Source organism: Prionailurus viverrinus, chromosome B2 (genome assembly GCF_022837055.1).
Source record: "Prionailurus viverrinus isolate Anna chromosome B2, UM_Priviv_1.0, whole genome shotgun sequence".
In the NCBI taxonomy this organism is placed as follows: domain Eukaryota; kingdom Metazoa; phylum Chordata; class Mammalia; order Carnivora; family Felidae; genus Prionailurus; species Prionailurus viverrinus.
In genome coordinates this window covers 29,174,412-29,189,916 of record NC_062565.1, presented here as the reverse complement: position 1 = coordinate 29,189,916, position 15,505 = coordinate 29,174,412, and the positions used below count along the sequence as shown (strand labels likewise).

Below are 15,505 nucleotides of genomic sequence, written 5' to 3'. Positions count from 1 at the left end.
TTATCTTCCTCTGAATTGGCCTCCTCCTCTTTGAAGCCCCAGGCCACTGATCCATTCCCTAGCTCAAGATTGCTTACAAGCCTCAATTGCTTTACTGCCTTGAGTCTCAAGGCTTCCTGGGTTCCAGAAGTAGGTAATTAAACTTGTTGTTTTTCCTGTTAATCTATCTTATATCAACTTAATTATTAGACCAGCCAAAGAAGAGACCATTTTTACTGCCCCTACAATACAGTGTGTGTTGAGGCAGGAAGCATTGTGTCTGTGTGTAGTTCATTTTTCCATGTCGTCTTGGCTATTTCAGTAATGACTTTCCTCTTGGGGTGTGTGCGTTTTCTGCGTGCATCTACGAGGGTATAAATGTGCCTGTGTAACTGTAATTTCCTGACTTGCTAGGTCACTATTGTAGCAGTAAGATTTCTTTTTGTAAGTCCTCCTGCTTCCCAAGAGATGGGACCTGTGGCCCAACCACCTTCTAAGCTGTTAGCCCGTCTCCATCTACCACATGTCCCGACATGTGCCTGAAGTCCGGGAACTCACCCACTCCACTCACAACTCACACACTCACAACACACACTTGGGCGCCTAAACTTGCATAGGCTACTCCCTCTCTCGGCTTAATCTTCGGAATTTCCAGCTCGCTCCGGCCACCACTCCCAGTCGTGGGTGGAGTCGAAAAGGATCCGCCCATTCCAGGGCGCACAAAAATTGCTCCGCACGACCACGGGTCCTCATTCGGTCTTCCGCCCAGCTCAGCTCACGATGTGTCACTCTCGCAGCTCCCTCCCCACCATGACCGTTCTGCGGGCCCCAACCCCTGTCTCCTCCACCAGCCCCGGACCCCGGCGGGGATCTGGTCCTGAGATCTTCACCTTCGACCCTCTTCCGGAGCCCGCGGTGGCCCCTACCGCGCGCCCCAGCGCCTCCCGCGGGCATCGAAAGCGCAGCCGTAGGGTCCTGTACCCGCGAGTGGTGAGTGTGGAGGAAGTAGGCAGCAGGTGGGGCAGGGCAGCGGGAACAGCCGAACCCCGAGATCTCAGCTAACCTGTTCCCTTCGTTGTCTCTCTTCAGGTCCGGCGCCAGCTGCCAGTCGAGGATCCGAACCCTGCCAAAAGGCTCCTTTTTCTTCTGCTCACCGTCATCTTCTGCCAGATCCTGATAGCTGAAGAGGGTGTGCCGGCACCCTTGGCTCCAGAGGACACCTCCAGCGGCGCATCCCCCACGCCCACCCCTGCGCCCCCGGTCCTCGAGTCCCTTAATCTGACCTCTGAGCCCTCAGACTACGCTCTGGACCTCAGCACATTTCTCCAGCAACACCCGGCCGCCTTCTAACCGGGACTCCCCACATCCCCCTCAAAAGAATCCGAAAAACCAAAGAAACACCAGGTGTACCTGGTGCGCGAGAGCGTATCCCAAACTGGGACTTCCGAGGCAATTTTAAGTCACAACACTGCAGCGGAGACTCCAGCCCGAGCCTGGGATTAGAGGAGCACCGACACTCCGGGGCGAGACCGGGTGGGGAAGAACGTCATTAATTTATTTCTTATTGATCCTAATTAATATTTATATATGTATTTATGTATGTTCCCCTAGGTGATGGAGGGGTATATGTAATATTTATTTTAACTTATGCAGGGGTGTGAGATGTGCCCCCCTACTGAAAATGCAGATCTCTTTAGTATTTGAGCTTTGTGGGAAACGTGGAAGCAGGGCTCCCAGAACTTAGGGAGATCCTTCTCCCGAGAAGGAATGGAGAGGATCTGGGTCCTGGAGAGCGCCCGGGCTGAGGCAAGGATGGTGGCGGGTCTTAGGTTTAGGGACTGGTATTCCGTCCTCCAGGATGTCACCTCCGCGGATCTATTGTGTGAGGCTTTGGCGGACTGTTGGGAATAAGGTCCTTGTCCGAGGATCTCCTCGAAGTTGCCCCCAAGGGGTGGCTACAGTGTCAAAGGTCGGTGGGCTATCGGGGGCGGCTGTGGGGTCGCCCGGTATGTTCTGTGAACACAAATAAACTCGATTTACAGTCAGTGAATGTATCTTTGCAAGCGGCGATTCCCCATTCTTCCTCGGGCCGGCGGGAGGAGCTGGGTCCACGTCCCTAGCGGGCGCTCCGCCCCAGGTGACCGGATGCGGTCGTTCTTTGCCCAACGCGTGGTTTTCCCAGTTAGCACAGCCGAGCAAATCCGAGGTGAAGCAATGTCCCCCGCCCTGGGTTGCCAGGCCCACGGAAGTCACGTCCTGCATCCCGGGGCGGAGCTCGCAGCTGGGGAAGCGCGATGGCGGGGGCGGCAGCTAGCCCAGCAGCCTCGGTAGGCCCGGCTGCTGGCTGGCTGGCTGCGAACCAGAGCGTGGCCTGCCGGGAAAGGGGCGGGCCGAGGGGGCTGGCTCGCCGCGTGGGGCGGGGTCGCGTTTGCCGCAGCAACAGGGTGCGGCCGGGTGAGCCGCGCGGGCGCAGGCCCAGCTTTCCGGAAGGCGGTGCGGCGGGACCGCTGCTCAGTCCCCAGATCCGCTGCGCGCCCCAGCCGTTGCCGAGACCCCAGCCCGGCCGCAGCCAGCGTGCGGGGAGGTGGGTGGGGAGGGGAGATGTAGTCGGGCTGCGGAGGAGCGGGGAGGGTGGCTCAAGGTCTGGGGTCCGCTAGGCGCGGGAGAGCATTATCAGATAAGCGAGAAACTGTCCTCACTGAAGGCGGGACGGGGCAGGGGCAGGGAGTGGCCGTAAGCCGGCGTGGGAGGGAGCCGCTGGGGATCTGTGGGACTGCAGAGGGAAATGTCTTAACGGACCCACGGGTGTGGAAGGGACTGGGCCTTGGAAAGAGAGAGTATTCACTTCTGTGGACCTCGCCCGCAAAGTTTTTCTCTCCCTTTCCTCCAGCTCTAACCTGAGCCATGTTTTTCACCTGTGGCCCAAATGAGGCCATGGTGGTCTCCGGTAAGTAATGTTCTCTTCTCAGCCAGTGCCCCCCAGACTCTTGCGGTCCTGCCTCTGCCCTTTACTCTTCTCCCTCCCAGCTCCCCAGCGCCAAGCCTTCTGTCCACCCCACCCCCCATGGCTGCAAGCCACCCATTTGTGATTACCAGTCGCTACCCTTCCGAGGCCCAGACTGTCTCCCCTCCAGCTCCCAGATTTCCTCGTGGGGATTATCCCCCCAACCCCAGTTTTTCAGTCTTCCACATTCTAGCCCTACCCCTCACCACTGCAACTTACTGCCCCTTCACCTTGCAGGTTTCTGCCGAAGCCCCCCAGTCATGGTAGCTGGAGGGCGTGTTTTTGTCCTGCCCTGCATCCAGCAAATCCAGAGGTAAGTAGAAGGAGAACCAGGGAAGGGGAACCCTAGTTTTCTCTCTTTCCTTTTTTTTTTTTTCTCACTGTCCACTCCTTTTTCCCATAGGATCTCTCTCAACACACTGACCCTCAATGTCAAGAGTGAAAAGGTTTACACTCGCCATGGGGTCCCCATCTCAGTCACTGGCATTGCCCAGGTGAGGCTTTCAGAGCCTTTCCCCTGATGTCCATTCCTTCATCACCTTCTGTGTCCCCAGACATTAAGAATCTTCTGACCATGGCCTTCCCAACCTCTGGCGCAGAGAAATTTCTCTGCGAAATCTCACCTTCTCCAGGGACTCCCGAGGCACTTGACTCTTCCATCCTTTTCCTGCTTCCTACCTGGCTTCATGAGACCTTCACCACACTCACTCTATCCCTATTCTGGCTACAGGTGAAAATCCAGGGGCAGAACAAGGAGATGTTGGCAGCTGCCTGCCAGATGTTCCTGGGGAAGACAGAGGCTGAGATTGCCCACATTGCACTGGAGACTCTGGAGGGCCACCAGAGGGCTATCATGGCCCACATGACTGTGGAGGTGGGCTTGAGGGCAGGGAAAGATCTGGAAGGCATACCAGAGTGAGTTGGGCCTCTGGGCCAAGCTAGTCTGTGGGAGACAGTAGCCAGAGGACTGAGAGCTTAAATTCCTCCTTCCTACCATTCTGTTACCCTAGGAAATCTATAAGGACAGGCAGAAATTCTCAGAGCAAGTTTTCAAAGTGGCCTCCTCAGACCTGGTCAACATGGGCATCAGTGTGGTTAGCTATACCCTGAAGGACATTCATGATGATCAGGTATACCTAGGTGGCTGATCTTCTCCAGTTCCCTGCTCCCATCTCTTAAACCTTCCTGAGGATTCTGATTTCTGCTTCTCTCCCGCAGGATTATTTGCACTCTTTAGGGAAGGCTCGAACCGCTCAAGTCCAAAAAGATGCTCGGATTGGGGAAGCAGAAGCCAAAAGAGATGCTGGGATCCGGGTGAGATAGATCCCACTTGGGGGCTCAGTTGGTCACTATGGATTTGTTGGGCATGCAGCGGGAGAGGGGATGGAAGAGGCACATCTGAGTGAGGTCTGGTAGAGCTGGGTTGGCAGAGGACATAGATGAGGCCACGTGCAGGGGAGCCTGGTGAGGAGCAGGCTCTCCCCGCGGGGCCTTCCTCTCCCTACTCTGACTTCCTTCCTGATCTCTGTGTGGACAGGAGGCCAAAGCCAAGCAGGAAAAGGTGTCTGCTCAGTACCTGAGTGAGATCGAGATGGCCAAAGCACAGAGAGACTATGAGCTAAAGAAGGCTGCATATGACATCGAGGTCAACACCCGCCGAGCACAGGCTGACTTGGCCTATCAGCTTCAGGTCAGAGCTACCACACTGGGCAGTTCCTCTCAGGCCCTCCATCTCAGGCTACCACACTTTCTCAGATTCTAACTCTGATCCCTTTCCTCTGGCTGTCCATTTCTGACCCAACTCCTCCATATGAGGAAGATTTGAAAAACCTAACCATTTCAGTTGAAAAGTAAAGGCCAAGAAGGGATATGGTCAATAGGACTGGTCATATGTTTGGGCAGACTGTTCCCTGTGAAAGGGCACCTGGGTGAATGGGGTGAAGCAGAGCTAGGATCCAGCCCATGCTCTGCTCACCATACTGTGCATTCTGCCACAGGTCAATGGTTCCGCATCCACCCAGGGGAAGGGGCACCTTTTTCTGATTTTCCATGGGCTCACAGCAGCCCTGGTGATCCAAGAAGGGCATGAGGAAGAAAAACATGGATGTGAGCTTTGAATTCTGCAAAGTGAGATATGGGCAGCCCTTGATATCGCAAGGAGGCATGATCAGTCCTCTTTGTTTGCAGATTCTGTATTTGATAATTTGCCTACTCAAAAATTTATTGGTAATCCCAGAAACAGTACTTGTGGCACCTTTGTGGTCATTTGCACACAATGCACAGAGCAGTGAAAACTCTGAGTTGCCTAACAGTGCAGCGGAGGTTGAACAAGATGTTCTGCCTTCCTGTTTCAGCTCTCATAAGGTAAACTGTCGTTTTCACAGTATATTTACTGCCACGTTTTTTGCATTTTTGTACTTTTTGTTGGTGATTTTGCTGTTTAAAATGGCCCCCAAGCGTACTGCTAAAGTGCTAAGTATTTCTAAGTTCAAGGAGGCTGTGATATGCCTATAGAGAAAATACGTGTGTTAGATAAGCTTCTTTCAGACAGGAGTTATAGTGCTTTTGGCTATGAGTTCGTTGTTAATGAATTAACAATGTATATTACATAAGGTATCTTTCAACAGAAACACATGTAAAACAAGGACATATACTAATCTGTTGATGAAAATGTTGTGACCAAGGGCTCACAGGAACCTAACAGCAAAATAAGTATTTGCTAATTCAGCATTCATGGCTACTCTATAGAACAGATCTACCACAAATAATGAAAATCAACTGTATTTTGAGACCTTTACCCAAAGGATGGCAATATTATGAAATTTGGTTTTGCCAAGAATTGGTACAGGCTGAAAGCCTAATGAAGTGCAAAACCTCTTTAGTTTATGATGTTAAATTCCTGGTGGTTTGACAGGTAATTGAGTGTAGCATAGTGCTTTGCTCCTCAGCATGGTCTGCCTACCAGCAGCATCAGCATCACTGTGGAACTTGTTAGATACAAAATCTCAGGCTCCAGTCCTACTGACTGAATCAGAATCTGCATTTTTTTTTTTTTTAAGTAGGCTGCAGACCCAGTGTGGGACATGAATGCACGACCCTGAGGTCAAGAGTCACATGCTTTACCAACTGGGCTAGCCAGGCGCCCCCAAAGCCTGCATTTTTAACAAAATCCCCAGGAGATTCGTGTACACACTGGAGTTTGAAAAGCATTAACATTGTGGAAACCATTTGCTTGAGTGGTCCTTAACCTTCTAAAAATGGCTTTATTTGTCTGAAGATCAAAGGATTGAGCTGATTTTGGCTCTGTTCCAGCTTTTATGAGTTCTTTATTTCGTGCCAGGCTTTGTGCTAGGTGCTCATGAAATAAGGATCCATTCAATAAATATGTATTAAGTGCCTACTATGTGCCAGACATTGTTTTGGAGGTAAGGATATAAGGCAGAAAAGATTCCTGCCCTTGTGGAACTTACATTATAACACAGGAAACAGCTAATAAGCAAGTACATAATTTTTATGGGTTCTTGTTTAAGTGCTATGATAGAAATACACAGAGTGAGCAAAAAACAGTGGAGAGGTACTATATTAGGTTAGGGGTGATCCAAGAAAGCTTCAGTGAGGAAGTGATTTATGAGATAAACCTGAAGATGAGAAGGAGCCAGCAATGTAAAGAGTTGTGGACCAAGAACATTCTAGGCCAATGCTGTTCAAATAGAACTTTCTATGATGATGGAAGTGCTGTAAATCTGTGCTGTGATTTTTTTTTTACACATTTTTTAATTGTTTTTATTCGCTTTCAAGTTTGTTTATTTTTGAGAGAGAAAGACACACACACACAATGCAAGTGGGGGAGGGGCAGAGAGAGAGGGATACATAGAATCTGAAGCAGGCTCCAGGCTCTGAGCTGTCAGCACAGAGCCCAATGTGGGACTTGAACTCACGAACTGCGAGATCATGACCTGAGCTGAAGTCAGATGCTTGACCACTGAGCCACCCAGGCGTCTCTGTGCTGTGATGTTCAGTGCTTCAAATGTGGCTAGTGAAATGTAGGAACAGGAATTTTAATTGTATTTAATATTAATTTAAATATAAATAGCCATATGTGGCTAGGCAGAGGACCATCATGTGCAAAGGCCCTGAGGTAGGAAAGCTTGGTATATCCCAGGAACAGAAAGGAGGTTCTGATCTGGTGTGGCTGGTATGCAGTGAGATGGCAAGGTAGGCATGGCCAGGTCACATAGGGTTCAGGTGGTCGTGATGGAGACTTAGAATTCAAAACCCAGTAGAATGCTATTGGAGAACTTTTTTTTTTTTTTTTTTTTTGAGAAAGAGTGTACACACAAGAGCAGGGGAAGATGAGAGAGAGGGGGAGAGAGAATCCCAAGAATGTTCCACACTACCAGTGCAGAGCCCAGTGCAGGGCTCGACCCCACGAAACATGAGATCATGACCTGCGTCAAAACCAAGAGTCAGACGCTCATCTGACTGAGGCACTTAGGTGTCCCATACTATTGGAGAACTCTAAGCAGCGTGGTGCCACGGTCTAATTTACATTTTCACAAGGATCAGTCTGGCTGCTATGTGGAGAATTGACTGTCAGAAGACAAGAGAGGAAGCAGGAATTCAAGTTGGAAGCTTTCTCAAAGATGATGGATTGAATAAATATAGTTAATTGCACTCCCTCTAAAACCTCACTAAAGCCACATAGAGTGATTTTTGAAAAGAAAGGGAAGACGAAAACAGATGCAGAGAATAGAATCAGAAGGAACAGAAAGCATAATATCATTTTGGAAGCCAGAAAGCCATCATAATTGACTAAGCCAGTCTGAGACAGCTGAGCCAGAGCTGCAGGGAGAAACAATGTAATCAGCTGAGGCTCAGGAGATAGCAGCAACAGGTACCTCTGGAGTTGTGATGAGACTGTTGAAATGAGGAGAAATGAGGTAAATGTGATAAAAAGTCACTTCTCAGCTCCTCTCTGGCTCCCTATGTCTTTGGTCATAGGCCCTTCTCTGCCCTAGTAGACATTGGGAAGTTTATTATCTGACAAGAGAAAACTAGAGGATATGATATGAGCCAGCTAGAAACAGGCGAGGGCCTGGTACTTTATCAATGACAGGCACGATGTGACTGACCATTGAATACTAAATGCTGACAGCCTCCCCTAACTCCCTTACCCCATTTGCCCCCCAGACCCTCCATCTTCCAAAGAAGACATCAGAAGACCATGCTGGGGAACATGACCAATCCAAAGGGAAAGGCTTAAAGATTCTGAATCAGAGGTTCCTCAGCAGGTGACCTGCCCAATCACCCTAGAGTGAACCTGAAAGTCAACAAGCTTTATCCACATGCCCACAGTTTCCTTTCACTGTTTTAAACCTCCTTTACTGTGAGCAGACAGCCAAGAATTACCTGATATATGAGGGAATACTGCAACATGGAAGACTGAGACCAAAACCACAAACAGCGAAGTGATTTGAAGGATATATATACTATGCAGGGAGAAGAAAGTTAAAAAAAAAATTTTAATACCCCCAGTGAGATAAGAGGAAAATTCACATCCAGAAAATCAGGACATAGAACAGAAAACAAAAAAAGAGCTCTTAGGGGTGCCTAGGTGGCTCAGTCAGTTAAACGTCTGATCTTGAGCAGGTCATGATCTCACGGTTCCTGAGATTGAGCGCCGCATCATGCTCTGCACTGACATGTGGAGCCTGCTGGGGATTCTCGGTCTCCCCCTCTCTCTGCCCCTTCCCCACTTATGTTCTCTCAAAAATAATATAAATAAACATATAAATAAAAGAGCTCCTAGGGGTGCCTGGGTAGTTCAGTTGGTTGCATGTCCGACCTCAGTTCAGGTCAAGATCTCACGGTTTGTGTGTTTGAGCCCTGTGTTGGGCTCTGTGCTGACAGCTCCGAACCTGGACCCTGCTTCGGATTCTGTGTCTCCCTCTCTCTTTGCCCCTCCCCCACTGGTGTGTGGGTGTGTGCTCTCTCTCACTCTCTCAAAAATAAAAAATAATAGGGGCGCCTGGGTGGCGCAGTTGGTTAAGCGTCCGACTTCAGCCAGGTCACGATCTCGCGGTCCGTGAGTTCGAGCCCCGCGTCAGGCTCTGGGCTGATGGCTCGGAGCCTGGAGCCTGTTTCCGATTCTGTGTCTCCCTCTCTCTCTGCCCCTCCCCCGTTCATGCTCTGTCTCTCTCTGTCCCAAAAATAAATAAACGTTGAAAAAAAAAATTTAAAAAAAAAAGAAAAAAAAAAAAGAAAAAAAAAAAATAATAATAATAATTAAAAATAAGTAAATAATTAAAAGAGCTCCTAGAAATTAATAAGATGGCAGAAATGAGGGCGGAAATCACATTGAAAGAAATTCTAATCAAGGGATTTATTAACCTAATTCTAATAAATTATTCTAATTTTAATAAATTCATTAATCCTAATCTGTAGATTTATTAATCTAATAAATCAACAGAACAAAGTAACTGGGAGGAAAATTGCCAATGGAAAACATTTATTTATTTATTTATTTATTTATTTATTTATTTATTAAAAAAAAATTTTTTTTAACCTTTATTTATTTTTGAGACACAGAGAGACAGAGCATGAACGGGGGAGGGTCAGAGAGAGGGAGACACAGAATCGGAAACAGGCTCCAGGCTCTGAGCCATCAGCACAGAGCCCGACGCGGGGCTCCAACTCACGGACCGCGAGATCACGACCTGAGCCGAAGTCGGCCGCTTAACCGACTGAGCCACCCAGGCGCCCCTGGAAAACATTTTTAAATGGTTATTCTGAAAGGTATGACTTTCTAGGTTGAAACCCTCTACCAAGTATGTAATACAATGAATGAAAAACAACTACACTGTGAAATTTCAGAACATGGAGAACAAAGAAAGGATCTAAAAGCTTCCACAGAAAAAGAACAGATCTCAAAGGGTCAGGCATCAAAATGACTTCAGATTTCTCAAGAAACTAGAAGACCATGGAGAAATGCTTTCAAAGTGCTGATGGAAAATGAATTCTAAAGTTTACTTACTTATTTTGAGAGAGAGAGAGAGAGAGAACAAGTGAGGGAGAGACAGAGAGGGAGAGAGAGATTCCCAAGTAGGCTGAGCTGACACAACGTGGGGCTCAAACCCATGAACTGTGAGATCACGACCTGAGCTGAAATCAAAAGTCGGACGCTTAACTGACTGATCCACCCAGGTGTCCCCCCCCCCCCCAACCTTTTTAAAACTTTATTTATTTATTTTGGGAAAATGAATTTTAACATAATAACTTGTACTCAACCTAATTGTCATTCAAATAGAAAGGTAGGGGAAAAAAGCCTCAGAAAAGCAAGATCTCAAAAACTTATTGTCCACATACTCTTTCTGAGGAAGCTGCTGGGGGTTATTTCATCAAAAGGTGGGCTTAAACAGGAGGGGTGACTGAGTGGCTCAGTGGGTTGAGCATCAAACTTCTGCTCAGGTCATGATCTCATGGTTTGTGGGTTCAAGCCCTGCATTAGGCTCTGGGCTGACAGCTCAGAGCCTGGAGCCTGCTTCAGATTCTGTGTCTCCCTCTCTGCCCCTCCCCTGCTCTCACTCTGTTTCTCGCATTATCTCAAAAATAAACATTAAAAAAAAAAAAAAAAGGTGGGCTTAAAGCGGGCAGGAGGGACTCCAACACAGAGAGATCCTGCACTCTGGGGTAGAGAGCAACTAGTCCAGTTTGGAACCTGTTTGGAATTTTAGGGTCAAAGACACTGGAGGGTGCCATACTCAGAAGCACTGTTCTCGAGTGAACAGATGGCTGCATTAGAGGCTGGGCACCATCTCTGGTATTGATAAGACCCACAGGGATGTTGGTACATGGCTGAGCCAGAGCAGTGAGATAATAAAGACACATGTTTTTATTATCTCACCAAATCTTGGCAAGAGCCTTCTGATCTCTGTACTCTACAAGGAATTAGAAAAAGAAATGTGCCTAAATAAGAGGAATTCTATATGTACACATTCTTGTAGATGCTTTGAATGTCCCTGGGAGAAGAATACACAAGAAGCTGGTCACAATGGTTGCTTCTGGGGAAAGGAACAAGGTGGTTTGAGGAAATAAGTGGATGGAAGCCTTGCTTATCATTATTCATTTTTTTTCTTTTGAATTTGTACCATATGCAAAAAATAAAAGTGAAAAAGATACGTACATACACCCGCCCCTGCCCCCGCCCCAAGCCAGTAGGCAGCTGTTGGCAGGTCAGGCTAGAATTGAGGGTGACTTGCAGGAAGTTTACAGGAGTACAGATGGAGAGAAGTACATGGGTTTGAGTGAGCCTAAAGGTGGAAGACGGCCACTGTGCACCAGAGCCCTCCAGTGCTCGTACTCTAGCAATGGACACTGTGGAGAAATAGACTAATAGGGGAGCTCAACAGAGGGAAACTTAGCATGGCCAAGGGAGAACAGGGACTGGATCCCAGCCCTATGCATCTCTTGATGCTGAGGCTGCCTAGAAAATGCCCTACCCTTGATATTGCCTCTGAGAAGGATCAGGCCATCCCCCAAGCTATGACTGGGATCCATATGGGAAATGGACTTTGCTGGGCTGGCTGAACCCGCCAAGGACTAACTTCATGTACCTACTCTGTTTATATCTCTCTCTGGAGCTCTGGCTTCTCTCTGCGGTTCCTGGGAACTTGCCCTTCAGCCCTGATGTTGAGCATCACTCCTACCCAGGTGGCCAAGACTAAGCAGCAGATCGAGGAGCAGCGGGTACAGGTGCAGGTGGTGGAGCGGGCCCAGCAGGTGGCAGTGCAGGAACAGGAGATCGCCCGCCGAGAGAAGGAGCTGGAGGCCCGAGTTCGGAAGCCAGCCGAGGCTGAGCGCTACAAGCTGGAGCGCCTAGCTGAGGCAGAGAAGTAAATGCCCCTTCCCAGGCCCCATCCTGGATCCTTTACCATGTGGGTGCCCCCAGATGAAGAACTGAGTTCTATGGAACTCGGGTTATAGGAGCCTCTGTCTCTCCAATGGGGTCTGCCTTTTGCCCCTCCTCAGCCCCTCCCTCCCCTTCTGTGCCCAGGTCTCAACTGATTATGCAGGCTGAGGCAGAAGCTGAATCTGTGAGGGTGAGTTAAGAGGGGGCTCTTGCTGGCTTGTGGAGGGAGTAGGGGTTGCTGTATCAGCTGGGGTTCCTTATCCTTAACTATAGCCATCAGTACCACAACTTTCCTGTACCCTTCTCAGATGCGTGGGGAGGCTGAGGCCTTTGCCATAGGGGCTCGAGCCCGGGCCGAGGCTGAGCAGATGGCCAAGAAAGCGGAAGCATTCCAGCTGTACCAGGAGGCTGCTCAGCTGGACATGCTGCTGGAGAAGCTGCCCCAGGTCTGGAGGTTGTGTGGGCACCAGGAGAAGAACAGAACCAGGGAATGTAGGGTGGGCGGAAATGAGGGGCAAGAGCTTGGGGAGAACCAGGCTAGGGGACCATAAATTAGGGGTGGGAATTATAAGCCAGCAACCAAAGTGAGGAAGGATGATCTTTACAAAGTGAAGCAGATCAAGGATCTTGAAGCCCAGGGTAAGGCGTTTTAGGAAGGAGTGTGGTCAGACCACAGGTGCTGAGTGGGCATCTCTCACCTACCAGGTAGCAGAGGAGATCAGTGGTCCCTTGACTTCTGCCAAAAAGATCACACTGGTGTCCAGTGGAGGCGGGGCCATGGGGGCGGCCAAAGTGACAGGGGAAGTACTGGACATACTGAGCCGCTTGCCAGAGAGCGTGGAAAGACTCACAGGCGTCAGCATCTCCCAGGTGAGGGTCTGTAGGGTGGGAGCTGTGGAACAGAATTTCTGGGTTCCTGGGGCATGTGATGCAGCGGGCCTAGTAGTGGGACCAGCACTAAGGAGGTTTGGGGACCATTGACATTTTTGTTTTCTATGTGCCAGACACACTGCTAAGCTTCTACACATATGGTTTGTTTTTTAAAATCAAAGTATCCTTTGGGTAAGTAGTATTTTACAAAGTAAAGAAACAACTTCCAATATGTTAAGGAACTTAGCCCCTGTCATACAGCTGGTGAAGCTAGGCTTCAAGCCCAGGCTGACCATCCTCTAGAGCCTTGTGGCCCCACTAGCACAAGAAACTAGTTGCAGCCTGTTGACAATTAATTCCAAGGCATATTACTGCTTTTCTTGGTGTCTGTTTATTCACCTATAGATTATGGTAGAGGTCAGAAAGCAGGCCCTGGAACCAGACTTTTCTGGTGTGAATTCTGGCTTCAGTGCCTGCTAACTGTGATCTTAGACAAGTTCTCTACTTCCCTGTACCTCTTTCCTCACCTTAAAATCATGTTAATAATACTATTTACTATGTTGAATTGCTGAGGGGATTTTATATATATATAAAATATGGGGTACCTGGATGGCCAGTCGATTGAGCATCCAGCTTCAGCTCAGGTCATGATCTCATGATTTGTAAGTTCAAGCCCCACATCAGGCTCGCTGCTGTCAGCTCAGAGCCAGCTTCAGATCCTCTGTCTCCCTCTCTCTTCTGCCCCTCCCCCATTCCTGTTCTGTTGCTCAAAAATGAATAAACATTTAAAAAAAAAAAAAAATATATATATATATATATATATATATATATATATATATACACACACACATATATATACAGGGGTGCCTGGGTGGTTCAATTGGTTAAGTGTCTAACTCTTATTTCAGCTCAGGTCATGATCTCAGTTTTGAGTTCGAGCCCTGCATTAGGCTCTGTGCTGACAGTGCAAAACCTGCATGGGATTCTCTCTCCCTCTCTCTCTGGCCCTCCCCTGCTCTCCCTCTCTCTCTCTCTCTCTCAAAAAATAAAAATTAAAAATATATAGAAATGCCCTTCAAGTTAGTTTCCTTGGAGCCTTCTTGAGGCCTTCATTGAAAGCACTGAGAGATTAGGAGCTGAGGAGGGTCTGTGAAAGGGCTCTGGCCCTCTCCGCTCCTCTTCAGTGATATGTTGCTGTACATGGGTCCTAATGACCACTTGACAAGAGGGTAGGGTAGGGTGGCAGAAAAAAAACTTCTTAGAAGACTCCTGGAAATGCATGTCCTCCCCTCAGCCTTCATCCAAATGGGGAGCTGGGAGAATAGGGTACCTGGTTCCCAAGTGTCATCACCATTGTCTTTTTGCCAGGTTAACCACAAGCCTTTGCGAACAGCTTGAGCCGTCAACCTTCGCTGATGCCTAGCCTCATGGCTCAAGTTGCCAGAATGGTTCCCATACTGCATGTACAACTGGCTTCCCTGAGCATGTCCTTTGACATTGGGGTCCCACCCCTCATCTCCTTGCCAAATTGCCTGTGCCTTGCCTTGAAGGGGAATGGTTGCTCCCCTTGCCAACCCTACACTGCCAAGAGTATCGGTCCCCCGGGGTTCCCATGCCAGTCTTCTGATTATCCTACTCACCCAGCTTATTTAACTTCCTAATTACACTATGTGAGCCTATTGTCTAGAATTTTCCTGACCCAAACTTGAGAGATGGCCTGGAGGTTCGCAACTTTGTCAAATCAATTGCTGTTAAGAAGCACTAACACTAGAGTGTCTGGGTGGCTCAGTCAGTTAAGCATTTGACTTCAGCTCAGGTCATGATCTTGCGGTTTGTGGATTCAAGCCCTGCATTGGGTTCTGTGTTGACAGCTTGGAGCCTGGAGCCTGCTGTGGATTCTGTGTCTCCCTGTCTCTCTGCCCCTCCCCTGCTCACACTCTCTCAAAAATAAAAAAAATTACAAATTACAAATACTGATGAACAATTAATAAAGCAGAATTCCTTCAAAATGAATGCTAGTATGTAGCTTGTTCCCTTCATTCAGTAAACTTTTGGGGCACCTGGGTGGCTCAGTTAAGCATCCAACTTCAGTTCAGGTCATGATCTTGCCATTCCAGAGTTCAACCCCCGAATTGAGCTCAGTGCTGATATCTCAGAGCCTGGAGCCTGTTCCAGATTCTGTGTCTCCTTCTCTCTCTGCCCCTCCCCCACTCATGCTCACGCACGCGCTCTCTCTCTCAAAAATAAACATTAAAAATTTTAAGGGGCGCCTGAGTGGCTCGGTCGGTTAAGTGACTCACTTTGGCTCAGGTCATGATCTCACGGTTCCTGCATTTGAGCCCCACATGCTGACCGCTCAGAGCCTGGCGCTGGCTTTGGATTCTGTGGCTTCGGATTCTGTGGCTCCATCTCTCTCTCTGCCCCTCCCCAACTCGTGCTCTCTCTCTCTCAAAAACAAAAAAGATACAAAAAAAATTTTTTAAGTACTTTTTAGAATGGGAGAAGTTACTTATACACTGTTAAAGTTGCACAACTTTTTTTTTCCTGCAAAAGTTGGCTACAGGCAGAAAGCATGCTGAAATGAGAGGAATGGAGAGAACTGCACTAGTCCCCAGAATTACTGAAAATAGGGCCAAGGAAAATTATGTTAACTTAAATTTCTAAGGTAGCTTTGAGACTTATTTTGTGTACTTAGAAGTATGGGGTAGGTTTTAGGTGTAAGTCACTTTAGACCATGACGTGGC

The 15,505-nt window shown here is 48.5% G+C and overlaps 2 protein-coding genes across 5 annotated transcripts; both read left to right on the top strand.

The window, feature by feature from the left end:
- The first annotated feature begins 722 nt into the window (after positions 1-722).
- On the top strand, positions 723-2,024 carry IER3 (immediate early response 3). Its single transcript, XM_047860687.1, has 2 exons — positions 723-969; positions 1,069-2,024. The coding sequence occupies exons 1-2, from the start codon at positions 760-762 to the stop codon at positions 1,327-1,329; spliced, it is 471 nt and encodes a 156-aa protein (XP_047716643.1). The 5' UTR covers positions 723-759; the 3' UTR covers positions 1,330-2,024.
- Positions 2,025-2,400: 376 nt separating this feature from the next.
- On the top strand, positions 2,401-14,774 carry FLOT1 (flotillin 1). 4 transcript variants are annotated; one of them, XM_047860675.1, is made up of 13 exons: positions 2,401-2,563; positions 2,870-2,926; positions 3,221-3,296; positions 3,387-3,477; positions 3,714-3,857; positions 3,994-4,113; positions 4,202-4,297; positions 4,521-4,673; positions 11,693-11,874; positions 12,036-12,081; positions 12,200-12,337; positions 12,597-12,771; positions 12,909-13,420. In XM_047860675.1, the coding sequence occupies exons 2-13, from the start codon at positions 2,884-2,886 to the stop codon at positions 12,959-12,961; spliced, it is 1,317 nt and encodes a 438-aa protein (XP_047716631.1). In that variant the 5' UTR covers positions 2,401-2,563; positions 2,870-2,883; the 3' UTR covers positions 12,962-13,420. The 4 variants fall into 4 exon arrangements, with proteins under 4 accessions (XP_047716631.1, XP_047716633.1, XP_047716632.1 ...); XM_047860676.1 differs by lacking the exon at positions 12,909-13,420 and adding an exon at positions 14,130-14,774 and having other exon boundaries at positions 2,402-2,563; positions 12,597-12,761; XM_047860677.1 differs by lacking the exon at positions 3,994-4,113 and having other exon boundaries at positions 12,909-13,423.
- Positions 14,775-15,505: the final 731 nt, after the last annotated feature.